The sequence below is a fragment of the Ciona robusta genome, chromosome 14 (assembly GCF_009617815.1).
Source record: "Ciona robusta chromosome 14, ASM961781v2".
NCBI classification, from domain to species: Eukaryota; Metazoa; Chordata; class Ascidiacea; order Phlebobranchia; family Cionidae; genus Ciona; species Ciona robusta.
In genome coordinates, this window is record NC_143248.1 from 3,272,803 (window position 1) to 3,285,907 (window position 13,105).

At 35.6% G+C, this 13,105-nt stretch overlaps 2 protein-coding genes across 2 annotated transcripts; one reads left to right on the plus strand and one right to left on the minus strand.

Annotated features, from left to right (window-relative positions):
- Positions 1 to 155: 155 nt before the first annotated feature.
- LOC149725016 (sodium-coupled monocarboxylate transporter 1-like) lies at positions 156 to 10,906 on the minus strand. Its single transcript, XM_089893041.1, has 13 exons — positions 10,289 to 10,906; positions 9,534 to 9,637; positions 9,034 to 9,222; positions 7,985 to 8,050; positions 7,054 to 7,173; positions 6,540 to 6,694; positions 5,834 to 5,974; positions 5,017 to 5,235; positions 4,525 to 4,637; positions 2,841 to 2,998; positions 2,221 to 2,468; positions 1,626 to 1,729; positions 156 to 951 (listed from the first exon to the last, which is right to left on the minus strand). The coding sequence occupies exons 1-13, from the start codon at positions 10,338 to 10,340 to the stop codon at positions 707 to 709; spliced, it is 1,914 nt and encodes a 637-aa protein (XP_089749167.1). The 5' UTR covers positions 10,341 to 10,906; the 3' UTR covers positions 156 to 706.
- An 860-nt stretch (positions 10,907 to 11,766) lies between these two features.
- On the plus strand, positions 11,767 to 12,990 carry LOC149725017 (chromatin accessibility complex protein 1-like). Its single transcript, XM_089893077.1, has 3 exons — positions 11,767 to 11,979; positions 12,069 to 12,189; positions 12,580 to 12,990. Exons 1-3 carry the CDS (start codon positions 11,845 to 11,847, stop codon positions 12,678 to 12,680), a joined length of 357 nt encoding a protein of 118 aa, XP_089749203.1. The 5' UTR covers positions 11,767 to 11,844; the 3' UTR covers positions 12,681 to 12,990.
- The last annotated feature ends 115 nt before the right edge of the window (positions 12,991 to 13,105 follow it).

Below are 13,105 nucleotides of genomic sequence, written 5' to 3' on the forward strand. Positions count from 1 at the left end.
GTTTGTAACTATAGTTGTGAGAACAAAATTATATTACAGAATATTGATTCCTGCATGATGATAAAATGTAACTATAAGACCATTTTAGGCTAAGTCTTGCTATGCACCAGAAAAACATGTGCTTAATCACGAAATATTTCACAGAGCGCGATGTATCCCTAATACTGAAAATGTATTTCAATTAAAAAACAGAAGGTGAAATTTTTCGTAATCTTAGAAGTATATAACTCCACTACTGATTATATCATTGACATACGGAACTACACATATTGATGTAATACAATTTAGTCAGACCATTTATTACTGCGGGGTAACATGAGTATACCGTTAACACAGAATACTCCAAATTTTATAATCGCTTTTTTTAATAATTAACAGCAATCTTTCAGGGTCACGAGGATTACGGTTATAAGATTCTGCTACTAAATGGAATGACGAAAAATGATGAAAACATGAACCAACTTACCCAAACTACTATTTAGTACTGTGGGGTAAGATGGAACACCTCTAGCACATAATATCTAAATATTAGGATCATGTTTTAAGCAATAAACAACGGTATAAGAGTCGTGGGAATATGGTTTTGTAATTTTTTGAATGTTCTCTGTTTACTATCAAATGGGACCAGAAATCAAAAAGAAAAGGTGTCTCATCTTTCCCACCGTACTATATTACAGATTTTTTGGATATTTAAAAAATATAAAAGTTAAACTGTTGCTACGTCTAACCCATCCGTCAATTCAGCGTCAGAAGTTCTGTTTATTTTTGCTATTTCCAAGAAATTTATGAGTTTTTCGTTGGTTCCACCATTAGATAACATGGCTGGCTTCTTGTCAAAATCTAACTCAGGGACACCAAAGCGAAAGAACTTGTTTACTTTCTCAGGAAGGTATTTGCTTTCAATAAATGGAACAAAATATCGAGGATCACTCATCTTCGGATTTTTGAAACCTTAAAACAATTGTTTTATTATTATTACTTGTAAAAATGTAGTAGGGTGGGGAAAATGGGACACCTTTTTTATATTATTTTTTAGGCCCATTTGGTAGCAAACAAAGAACATTTAAATTATAAAACTGTATCCTCAGGACTAATATAGACCGTTGTTAATTGTTTAAAACACTATCAGTATATTTGGATATTATGTGCTAAAGGTGTCCTATCCTACTATATAAGTATTGGACACAAAACCACATTGAAAATTTACGCCTAAAGGATTCAGAAAGGGATGATGGACTAAGTTACTCACAAATATATAGTAGGTTGGGAATGATGGAACACTTTTAGCGCATAATATCCAATTATTCTGATCGTGTCTTAAACAATTAACAACGGTCTATGGGAGTTGTGGGGATACTGTTTTATAATTCTTTACATGTTTTTTGTTTACTGCCAAATGGGAGGAGAAAATAGGATGAAAACGTGTCCCATCTTCCCCACGCCAATGTATAGTATTGTGTAGAGAAAGTTGGATACCGTTAGAATCTATCCCATATTATCAAATCGTGTTTTTAACAAATAACCTTATTAGCTTACTACACAATAGGATGGTAAATGGACAGTGAAAACCTGGACCATCTTACCAAAGCGACCCAGCCTACTATAAAAGTGAATTTTTAACAAACCTGTTATACAAGAAACCAGAAGTCCTGTTACAAGAGTGGCAGCTAAACCCAGAGCTCCAAGATACAGATATGAGATGGAGTACAATGAATCAGCCAAGTACGGCCTATAAACAAATAATGTTGTATACTCATGAAAAAATGCATTGGGCGGGGAAGACGGGACACCTTTGGCGCATAATATTTAAACATCCTGATCGTGTTATAAACAATTGACAATGGTCTATGGGAGTCGTGAAGATATGGTATTATAATTCGTTAAATGTTCTTTGTTTACTACCAAAGGGCACGAGAAAGTAGAATTTAAACGTACCCCATCTTCCCTCACCCATAAGAATCTTCGTGTATAGCCGCACAACGAAGGACGTTATAACACGGATTTCTTTTTATGTTTTTAAATGCATAGCTGGCAAGTTATACAACTCATAAAGGACAGCTGGGTTGTAGCAACTGCCGTTTAAGAGTCTTGCCCAAAGACACATATACGCCCACAGTGACAGCAGCGCCTATAGCCTCGAAACCTGCAGATGCAGACCTGCTAACCACTGTACCACGCTGGACAATGAATGATATGTCTAGAGCATAAAAACGTAAACACCTTGATGAATCAGCAGCAACTGCATCGTTGAAATCCATAGTTGTGTATGGATAACTCATTGTGGCATATTGTATGTAGCTGGAGTTCAGATTTGTAGTGTTGCCCAACCAGTCGTTAGTTGTGGCAACCATACACTGATCTGCATTAAGTGGCAACACTCGCTTTTTTGTTGGATCTTGGTACATTGTACCAGCGATAGTAACCCACATTGAGAAGCCGAAGCCAATTGTCATACCAAATATAGCGCCCTGGAAATATATAACAAGTGGGGTAAGATGGTCCATATTTCTATGTTCTCAAATCGTCCCATTTGTTAGTAAAAAAATGTTTATTTCTACTCTATATGGAAAAGTCCCAGAAAAGAGCATGTCATAAGACTAATATTTAGGTATAGTACATTATACCCCATAATATATATATTTTTTTTAATATGAAACGCTTCACGTTGTTTTATGTCATCCTTGTGCATTACCCATCAGCATACCCCGTAATAAATAATGGCCTATCACGCATTATAATGAACTGACACATTATGTATTCATACATGCCCACATTCGATGGCATTTCTTAGGTAATGAAGTCCGCGTGATGAATTAAAAATCCCTAACTAAAAAACTCACCAGCGCGTTAATCCACGGAAAAAATATGGCCATTGTATAAACCCCAAGTAAAGGGCCGCTAAAAGCACCCCCGGCGGTCACAGCGAGCTGTATTATGGTTGACCCGATTGCTTCTGTTAGGAAAGCTAAAGTGGTGACGATTCCACCTACCACGAAACCTGTATTTTGAAACAAACGGGTTACAGTATAGCATTAAAATATATATATAGTTGGGTGGGGAATGAGACACCTTTAGCACGTAATATCCAAATATCCTGATCTTGTTTTGAACAACTAACAAGGGTCTATGGAAGTTGTCTGGATACCGTTTTATAATTCTTTGAATGTTCTTTGTTTACTACTAAATGGCTCGAGAAAAATAAAATAAAAAGGTGTCCCACCTACCCCACTCTATACGAATACAGTTTTTAAGAAGTTTTAGAGAGAAAATGGTGCAAGGTTGTAAATGTTATATCCAAGCACGTATAACTCTGATTTTAGAGGGATCAGTTGTTGCCTATATAAGCTATACCAATAAATAACATTAGTTCTCTTTAGTTGTTTTACTTTCAAATCGACATGAATGACCGTGATAGTTCAAAGATCCAAAAGAAGGAAATTCGCAGCAAAACAATAGTCATAAAAACACTTCATATAAATACAGGCGCCGTGGCATAGTGGTTAGCGCGCCTGTCTGTTACCCATAGGTAATGGGTTCAAGGCTCGTCGCTGCTACCATTGTGGGCGTATGTGTCCTTGGGCAAGACACTTAACGCCAATTGCTCCAACCCATGGGTCACTAATGGGTTGTCCAAATTATCAGCCATACATAAAAAAATCCCCAAAAAATAATCACCCACAAAGTAACATACATGGTAACTCGTAAGCTGGCACGAGGTTTTAAACCCGTGCGACTGTCGTTTTCCGGACCCCCGAGGATAAAGTAAGTTACATTCATTCATCCATTCAAATAACAATTGTTAAAAAAATTAAAAACCGTCGCAGTTAAACCCAATAGTGCATACATACATACATACATACATACATACATACATAAGTCCCTTTAATAGTATAGTGGTACGGTGGGGTAAGATAAAAATATCTTTTAAGAAATTACCAACGGTCTATGAAAGTCGTGAGATACGGTTTTATAATTGTTTAAATATTTTTTGTTTACGACCAAATGGGAAGAGAAAATAGAATGAAAAGGTGTCTCATTATTCCCACCCTCCTGTACAATGCTTAGCAATGCTACAACGTACTGTTAAACACGTTTATATATAGTAGGGTGGGGAAAGATGGGACCTATTTTCTTTCAATTTTCTCGGACCATTTGGTACAAACCAAAAACATTCAAAGAATTATAAAACTGTATCCTCACGAATTTTATAAACCGTTGTTATTTGTTTAAAACTCTATCAGGATATTTGGATATTATGTATATACTAAAGACGTTCAGTCTTTCCCCACTCTACTATATATATATTGGGGGTGGGGGAAGATGGGGCATCTTTAGCACAAAATATACAAATATCCTGATCGTGTTTTTAATAATTAACAACGGTCTGTGGGAGTCGTGAGGATATAGTTATATGATTCTTTGAATGTTCTTTGGTTATTACTAAACGGGACGAGAAAATGGAGTTAAAAGGTGTCCCATATTCCCCCACCCTTCTGTATGTTAAATTAATTAACAATGACTTACCAAGTAATTTGCTGATATTAAGTTGTGTTTTCTCTCTCAATCTGGGAAAGCAAGGCAGAAGAAAGTCAGCAAGTACGAGTCCGGATACCGCGTTGATGCCAGAAGATACAGTACTGTGAATAAATTACGGTTCAACATTACTATCTAAAACATTATAAACATATATCTATGGCCAATTATTATATGCATGAGTGTAAAAAGATTAGGTTTTCACCTTTAGCATATAATATCTAAATATACGAATCGTGTTTTAAAAATTATGAATATATAGTAGAGTGGGGGGAGATGGGACACCTTTAACACACAATATCCAAACAGCCTGATCGTGTTTTAAACAATTAACAAGGGTCTGTGAAAGTCGTGAAGATACGGTTTTTATAATTCATTGAATGTTCTTTGCCTACTACCAAATGAAAAGAGAAAACTAAACGAAAAGGTGTCCTATTTCCCCCACCTTACTATATCTATTAATTTAATTATACACGGCCTCACCTTAGCATGCCGCTGTAAGCAGCTGAAACGAACAGCCCCGCCATTCCAGGCAACTCTGCAAAGATTTGCAACACCAGGTAAGGGACAGTCTGATCAATTTTGGTTATTTTCCCATCTGTCAAAGGGTCGCACCCTTCATAGTAAGCATACATCGCACAACCGTTTAATGCTGCTATGAAAAGCAGGAGTGACATCGGGATCCCGGACAAGATAGATGCTCTGTAATGTTACATAGAACATAAGACGTTTATTTTAACGCACCTAACTATTTGCAATGAGAAACTGTGTAGTATAAAAAAATACTGATATGTATTATTTTGTTATAACATAATTGCCCATGTTTTATGTTAAATATAAAATTATTTTGCTATAAAGCGTTTATTCCTTGCTGCAATTGCTTTGCTATTTTATGTTTTGCAGCACTTCGATTTATGCATAAAGATTGCCACGTTATATTAGAAATGTACATAAATAAATGAATTGTTGCTTTATCGTCAAATGGCTGGGCAATGACAATTATCAGCATGGGTGTTCTGTTTTGTACACCTCGTGCCAACGAGCTACCACACATGATTGGATGGGGAAGGATGGGACAACTTTTCATTATCCCTTCTTGCCCCATTTACTAGTAAACAAAGAACATTTAAAGAATTGTAAAATTGTATTCTCACGACTTCCATAGACCGTTGTAATTTGTCTAAATCACAATCATAATATTTGAATAGTATCTGCTAAAGTTGTCCCGTAATACCCCACAATACTATAGATGTAAATTTATTAACATGCGGGGTACATATGTTTTGAAATGAGAACTTACATTCTTGCATCGCGAACGCTCTCACAAGTTTGATAACGTTGAACAAAAGCTTGGTTACAGCAACCAGCTGTTGACCAAGATATCCCTACACCAACCATTATCGTCCAAAATGTATGGACAAGGGTCGGGTCCGGATTGAAGCTGGAGATATGTAATTTAAGTCATATTAAGGTTGTTTGGTCGATTTGTATATTAAAAAAGGGGAAAAAAAGGGTTAATAGGTGAGTATGATTAGGTATCCAAATTTTATATAATGGTGTATAATATACTTCAAGATCGTATAGATATAGTAGGGAAACTAAGACGAGCTTTCAGTCTATTTTCTCATCCCATTTAGTAGTAAACAAAAACATTAAAAGAGTTATAAAATTTGTTTTTTTCACGACTTCCATAGACAGTTGTTAATTGTTTAAAACACTATCAGGATATTTGGATATTATGTGCTAAAGATGTCCCGTCTTCCCCCACCCATAGAATGTGTATGCGTGCATGCGTTTATGTCTCGTGTAAGATAGAAATTGACAGTGGTCATGAGGTGTACGAGTGGCAACCGTGTGTAAAATGGTTTTATATGAGTAAGGTCCTACCGCAAAACAAGCCTGCTCTGGATTTGGGCCAATGTTGTCATATTCGCCCAGCAGTACACGAAGATATACATAGCCATAAATACACCAACATGACATCAAGTATATCCATATTAACTTACTCCCAAACAGTGTTTCTATGTCCTCTTTCAACTGCTTCCCAAATCTTATCAGTTCCTCCAAGTAAAATAGCGATCTTTATAAATACAGCCATGGAACCAGATACCATGATGAATGCTTGCAATGTGTCGGTCCATATCACAGCTTTCATGCCGCCCTATAATGGAATATAAACCTTATATTTGTTGTTATAATAGTAAACTATATTTGCGATAGTACAGTTGTGGTGTATACTTGACATTACGAAGAAACGACACTCTGAAAAGTGAATAAATGTATCCTATATTTATCATTCTATGGCGGACAACTTTACAATCGATATAACACGAGCGTTCTGTTTCATATACCTCGTGTCCGCTTAGTTAAATGAGTTTGTATGTATATTTTACAAGTTATAATGTATTTAACATCCTGGTTCACTGGATCGGAGCAATTGCTATTAAGCGTCTTTGGACCCAAACACATAACCTACGTCCATATAACTCTCTATATATTTGGATATTATGGAATACTCACAATAGTTGTATATAATGTGCAGATTCCTGAAGTGAGTAGAATGCTAACCGCTAAACTGATTGGGCTTACAGATGTTAAGGCAAGTGAAGTCACGTATAAAGTGAAGGCCATATGAGTAACCTAAAAAAACAAGAGAAAACAAAAGATCTGTTAACGGCCAGAATAAAAAATTGTTCCATTCAAATGCCGTGGTCGTTTTGTTATTATACTTTATATAACTGCGTTATTACTTTGGCTGGGAACAAGTACGAAATCTTGCTGTATGACACTTTATTGTAATTTAACGACCTAACGAGGTATTTTATATTTTATGATTGGGATCTGCGGCTACTTCAAGTAGAATGAAAGATATTTATTACCGGGGACATATTTAATATGTAGGAAAGCAAAGATACTCTTCTAACAATGTTAAGAGAGCTTTTATCTTTAACGTAATGAAATCCATCATGTAAAAGCATCAAAACGTTTTCAGTTCAGGTTAAATTAGCCATATACCCTGGCGTGTACATTGACAAAGGAGTTTTTAAAATCGGTGCAAACACAGGTAAAGTCTTACAACCTATCGTAACCAGCATTGCAGCGCTGTTATGATGTTTGATCGGTATGCATAAAACTAAAGCAGTGACGTAAAAGATAGATCACACACATAAATCTTACTTGATTTATTCCGTGTGGCCGGAAAACGACAGTCGTTATAACATGGGTGGTCTGTTTTATAGACCTCGTACCCAATTACAAGTTAACAGGTAAACTTTGTGAGTGATTATTTAAAAAGATTTTTTCTGTTTGTGCGACAATTTCATTTAACCGAGCACAAAATGCACCGCTAGAATATATAACCAAATCTCCTTGCCCATATTCTATTGCCGTTATTGGATTCCACCCATATAAAATATATAAAACAAACCACCAAACCATTATGTCAACTTACCGTATTAAATATAACAAGGGATGAAGCGAAAAGTCGAACACTTCGGTGAAATCGGATTTCTAAAAGCTGATAAAAAAAAGATAAATCTTAAAATATTAAGAGTAAAACTTTAAGCTAGGGTGGCATTTTCGGATATCGACTAAACTAGTTGCCGCCTAAATCGACCGACGAAAATTTAGCGGCCGATTTCGACTGACTAACTTCTGTATAATATAGGTAATGTACATAAATTTAGTCGCCCGACTAAAATACCGGTAACCAATATTAACCGCGACCGACCAACTTTAGTTGGTAGCCGAAAATACGATCCCTGGACCATGTCAGGACAAACGTGTCAAAAAATAAGTTCATGAATTCACTTGAATATTGACTTCGATTAAACCAGTTTATAGGATAGATAAATTCCCTTATTATGACCTATATACACATGGTAAGTCGGGATGAATGTGAATGTATGAATGAATGTAACCTACTTTATCCTCGCGTGGCTGGAAAACGACAGTCGTTGTCACACGGGTTTAGCACCTCGTGTTAGCTTACGAGTTACCATGTATGTTACTTTGTAGGTGATTATTTTTTTTTAGATTTTTTCATTTTTTTAGGTATTGCTGATAATTTGGACAACCCATCAGTGACCACTGGGTTGGGGCAATTGTCGTGAACACATATACGCCCACAATGGTAGCAATGATGGACACCGTTAGCACATGTATACTTCATATTTCCCAATTGCGTCTTAACAATTGACAAAGCTATACTTTAGAGTAGTGAGGATACGGTCAAAGAATGAAAACATGAACCGTCTTACCCCAACCGACTATACCACGATAAGTGAAATGGTAGGGTGGGGGAAGATGGGACACATTTTTCGTTTTGTTTTCTCTTTCCATTTGGTAGTAAACAAAGAACATTCAATGATTTATAAAATCCGTATCCTCACGACTTCCACAGACCGTTGTTAATTGTTTAAAACACGATCAGGCTATTTGGATGTTATGCATTAAAGGTGTCCCATCTTCCCCCACCCTACTATATGTACATAGTGTTACCTCGTACACGGAAGGCAATTGAAGTCTGTGGAACAGCGGTATGTAATAAAAGCAAGCACCGAAAATCTGTACCAAAGTGGCAGCACTGAACCAAAACACCACTGTTCCCATAAGATAGGCGTAAGCCGGATAACCAAGGACAGTTATTGAGGATATGAAAGTCACAGAGAGGGATAGTGCAACTGGGATCTGTTAAATATAAACCAGAAGTTATATATTTACTTTATGATGACTATATGGGAACTTGAGGGTGTTGGAAAGTTTATGACAATAAGTTACACAATTTCTTTATTTATCCCCTCGGTTATCAGAACAAAGGTCATATTTAATTAACACAGCGAAGAGATGGGAATTAATAAAAGCGCGAAGGGTAAACGAATTAAAGCGCATTTGTTAAAAAGAGCGACTGTTAAAACGTATATATGATGTAACTCATATAATAGTCCAAATACAACCGCTTAGAAAGTGAAAATACTTTTTTTTTTATTTAAATATATTACCGGTGACATTCTTTTATTGCCAAAGTAATAATTCTCGACCGTTTTCTTGTTTCTATCTTTAAAAGCGTAATACGCCCCGATCGCCGTTGCCATTATTAGCATTCCTATAAAGCAAAGAATGGGAAATTAGAACCTTCAAATAGTTTGTGTGTAACATATATCATTCATTCATTCATTCATTCATTCATTCATTCATTCATTCATTCATTCATTCATTCATTCATTCATTCATTCATTCATTCATTCATTCAACATATATATAATAGAGTTATTGTGTCTTCATTTATATATAGGAGAGTAGGGGAAGATGGGACACCTTTCACACATAATAACAAAATATTCTGATCGTGTTTTAAACAATTAACAACGATCTATGGGAGCCGTGAGGATAAAGTTTAAAAAAAAAACGTTGAATGTTTGTTTACTACCAAATTAGAAGAGAAAATAGATTGAAAAGGTGTCCCATTTCCCCCCACCCTACTATATATAAAACCCCATTTAATTGATACAACTTCGTCGCAGCATGCGAATGCAGTATAGTTGCATCCTAATATGCTCTTTCATCAGTGCGGGACAGTCACACGGAGATGCTACTAAGAAAAGAAATGGAATGACAAATACAATCTATTTCTATAACAAACGTCGTTTAAAATGAACGAATTGCAAAGACACTTCATTTAACTTATAGGTAAAGGCAAAGTTAGTAGGGTAAAGGCGCTTATTCGGTGATTGTTGCAATGCCTCGAATTACTCACCGAAGAAAACTATGTAATCTGCTACACCGAACCCAGGCTTCGTCTCATCCATCGTATTTTAATCAAGAATTAAAACACACAGAATATATAAAGTAATTTAAAACCTAAACACATTTGACCGAACACGATAAAAACTAATTCATATGCCGTGCATGCTAACACTTATTTTTATCGAGAATTTTCATCTGAACTTCCATATTCAATAACCCCTAGCTTAACCTATTAGGAAAGCTACATAATAGCTTTGCTACGCTGAAGCCAGTGTAGTTGATCTGCATTACATAACGTATAAGAACACCCCACTCACAAAGTTATATTTATCGCATGATGTTTAACATACAAGTTCAATACTGAAATTATGTTTGCTTTTGTCACCACTCCCCCTCAGGTTCAGAATCCCTGAAATGGCAAATGATTTACCAATAATCTTAACGACCACTTCGCTCGATGTTAAGATCCCATAACTAAAACTCACGCATAGCCTATATTGGTTGACTGAGCTATATATATGATCGCATATTTTTAGGTTGGGTTTATCCTATTTTGGCTTATTGTTGCATACTAATTGAATATTAAAGGGCCGTGTTACGCAGCTATATATAGCTGTTGTACATGTATGTTCTTAACATCTTGCATTTTTTCAGCAAATAAAGGAACCCTATATGGCCATTCTGCCGTTCGCAAACTGACACCACATTTTAAACATCTGTTCCTGTTTTCGTTTTATGCTATTAAAGTCTCCTAGTTTTTTTTTATGTCGAAATGGCAGTACGAGTTTGCAATATACTCTGTAGCATCTGTACGGTTCCTACTGTCCATTTTCTACTTCAACATAGAGTACTGATGGGACACCTCAGCTGCTTAGCATATAATAACCAAATATCCTGATCGTGTTTTAAAGTATAGTATTGTGGGGGGTATATGCAACAGTATATGCAAGTCATGAGGATGCGGTGTTATAATTCTTTGAATGTTCTTGCTTCTTTGTTTACTATACCAAATGATACGAGAGGAAATAAAATAAACTGGTGTCCCATCTTACCGTGACTGTGCGTCCTTTCATGTAATTCCTATTAATTATCAATGTAATATCATCTAATGATATGATTATCGAATGTTAGTTACAACCTTTTATAAAAAGGCGAATCCGCAGTACACCTTTTTATTTTGAACCATACTAATTATGTTTGTGGGTTTATATCAACAAAAGCGAACCCTTGAACTTCCGCACTGTGGAATTAATTGGTCAATTACCCTTTCGCGCTAACCACATTCGATCTGTTGTGTAAACGCAGACTAGTTCTATGCACAAAACAAACTAAACCCAGTGTATATGTATATAATAAGTAATCATTAAACACAATGATATTTATTTGTTTTTCAACATCCACAGCGATACGTAAGAAAATAAACAGTGTAACAACATATTAACTCCCCGAAAATTTCACAGGATATGTGATTTTTATTTCCACTGTTTTGATATTTTATAAAAATCTTATATAACATTGTAAGAGCGGAAATTTGTATGGAAAAAGATTGTTAGGCTATAATTTGCCATGGAAGAAACGAAATCCCCCAAAAGTGGAACTCATCCAGGTTTACCAATGGCTAGGATCAAAGTGATCATGAAAAGTTCACCAGATGTCGAACATATTAGTCCCACAGCGTTGTATGCGATGACCAAAGCAACGGTTCGTATTTTCGTATATGTGGCCATTTTCTTCTGTAACTGTATATGTATGTATATTAGTATGTATACTTAATTATTTATTTTTTGTAGGAATTATTTGTATCTCATCTTACAACAGAAGCATATGAGAAAAACACTAGCATGTTTTCTGTTGATTACAAAAGCTTGGCTGATGTAGTTAACAATGACGAGACCCTTGAGTTTTTACAAGGTAAAATATTGTCATTAATGGTTAATACAAAACACTGGTGCTAGTGAAAAAAGTTATATCTCATACAGTAACCACTAATGCATTGCAATTTTGGTCACTTTTTTTCGTCATTTTTACCAGCACCAGAATAGAAATAGACCTTGTTGTACGATTGTTTTCAAGTTGACCTTACAAGTTTTTGTTTATCATATAGCACAGTATTTACATTAGTGGCATCAACTTCCTAGTTTATACACTGTGGTACGATTTGATTATCTTTTCTAAACTCTATGCTATTTACAGCATAAGGTAGAACCATTGTCAACCATACATACTTGTTTAGTGTGGTAGTTTCAGTCTGTACAAAATACTAAATGCAACATAATGTACATTCATTCTTAATGTATGCAGAGGTGGTACCGCACAAAATCACAGTCCGAGATTATTTGCTAATGACAAAAAAACAAAACATTTCTGATGACGACCAAAGTGACAACAAAAGCAGCGAATGATTACTGACATGTCGCTTAGACTTTACAACTTCTTCTATGCTGGAAAGAGCTGGGATTTCTTGATGTGTTATTTGCAACCAAGAACTAGAATGTGGACTATGTTAAGATAACTGCTAAACAGCCATAACTATTCACACTGTGTTAACATGGCATGCAGATAAACCAATAATTGGTCAAATGCAAAATAGTTCTTTTAGTGCCAAAGTATTCAATTCAAGTCGTATACTATTACTTCAAAGCCTTACATTCCTCGTTCTAATTTTTCCTAAATCTCTCATTTCTAAAAAATACATGAATCTAGATCTGCTGATTTTTTAGATTATTTTTACAGGTTAAGGAAAATTCTCAGGTACCAACAGATCAAATGTTCGCGCGATTTGCGCTGTTAGTATCTAAGTCTACCCGAGAAAAGTGTATACGCACAT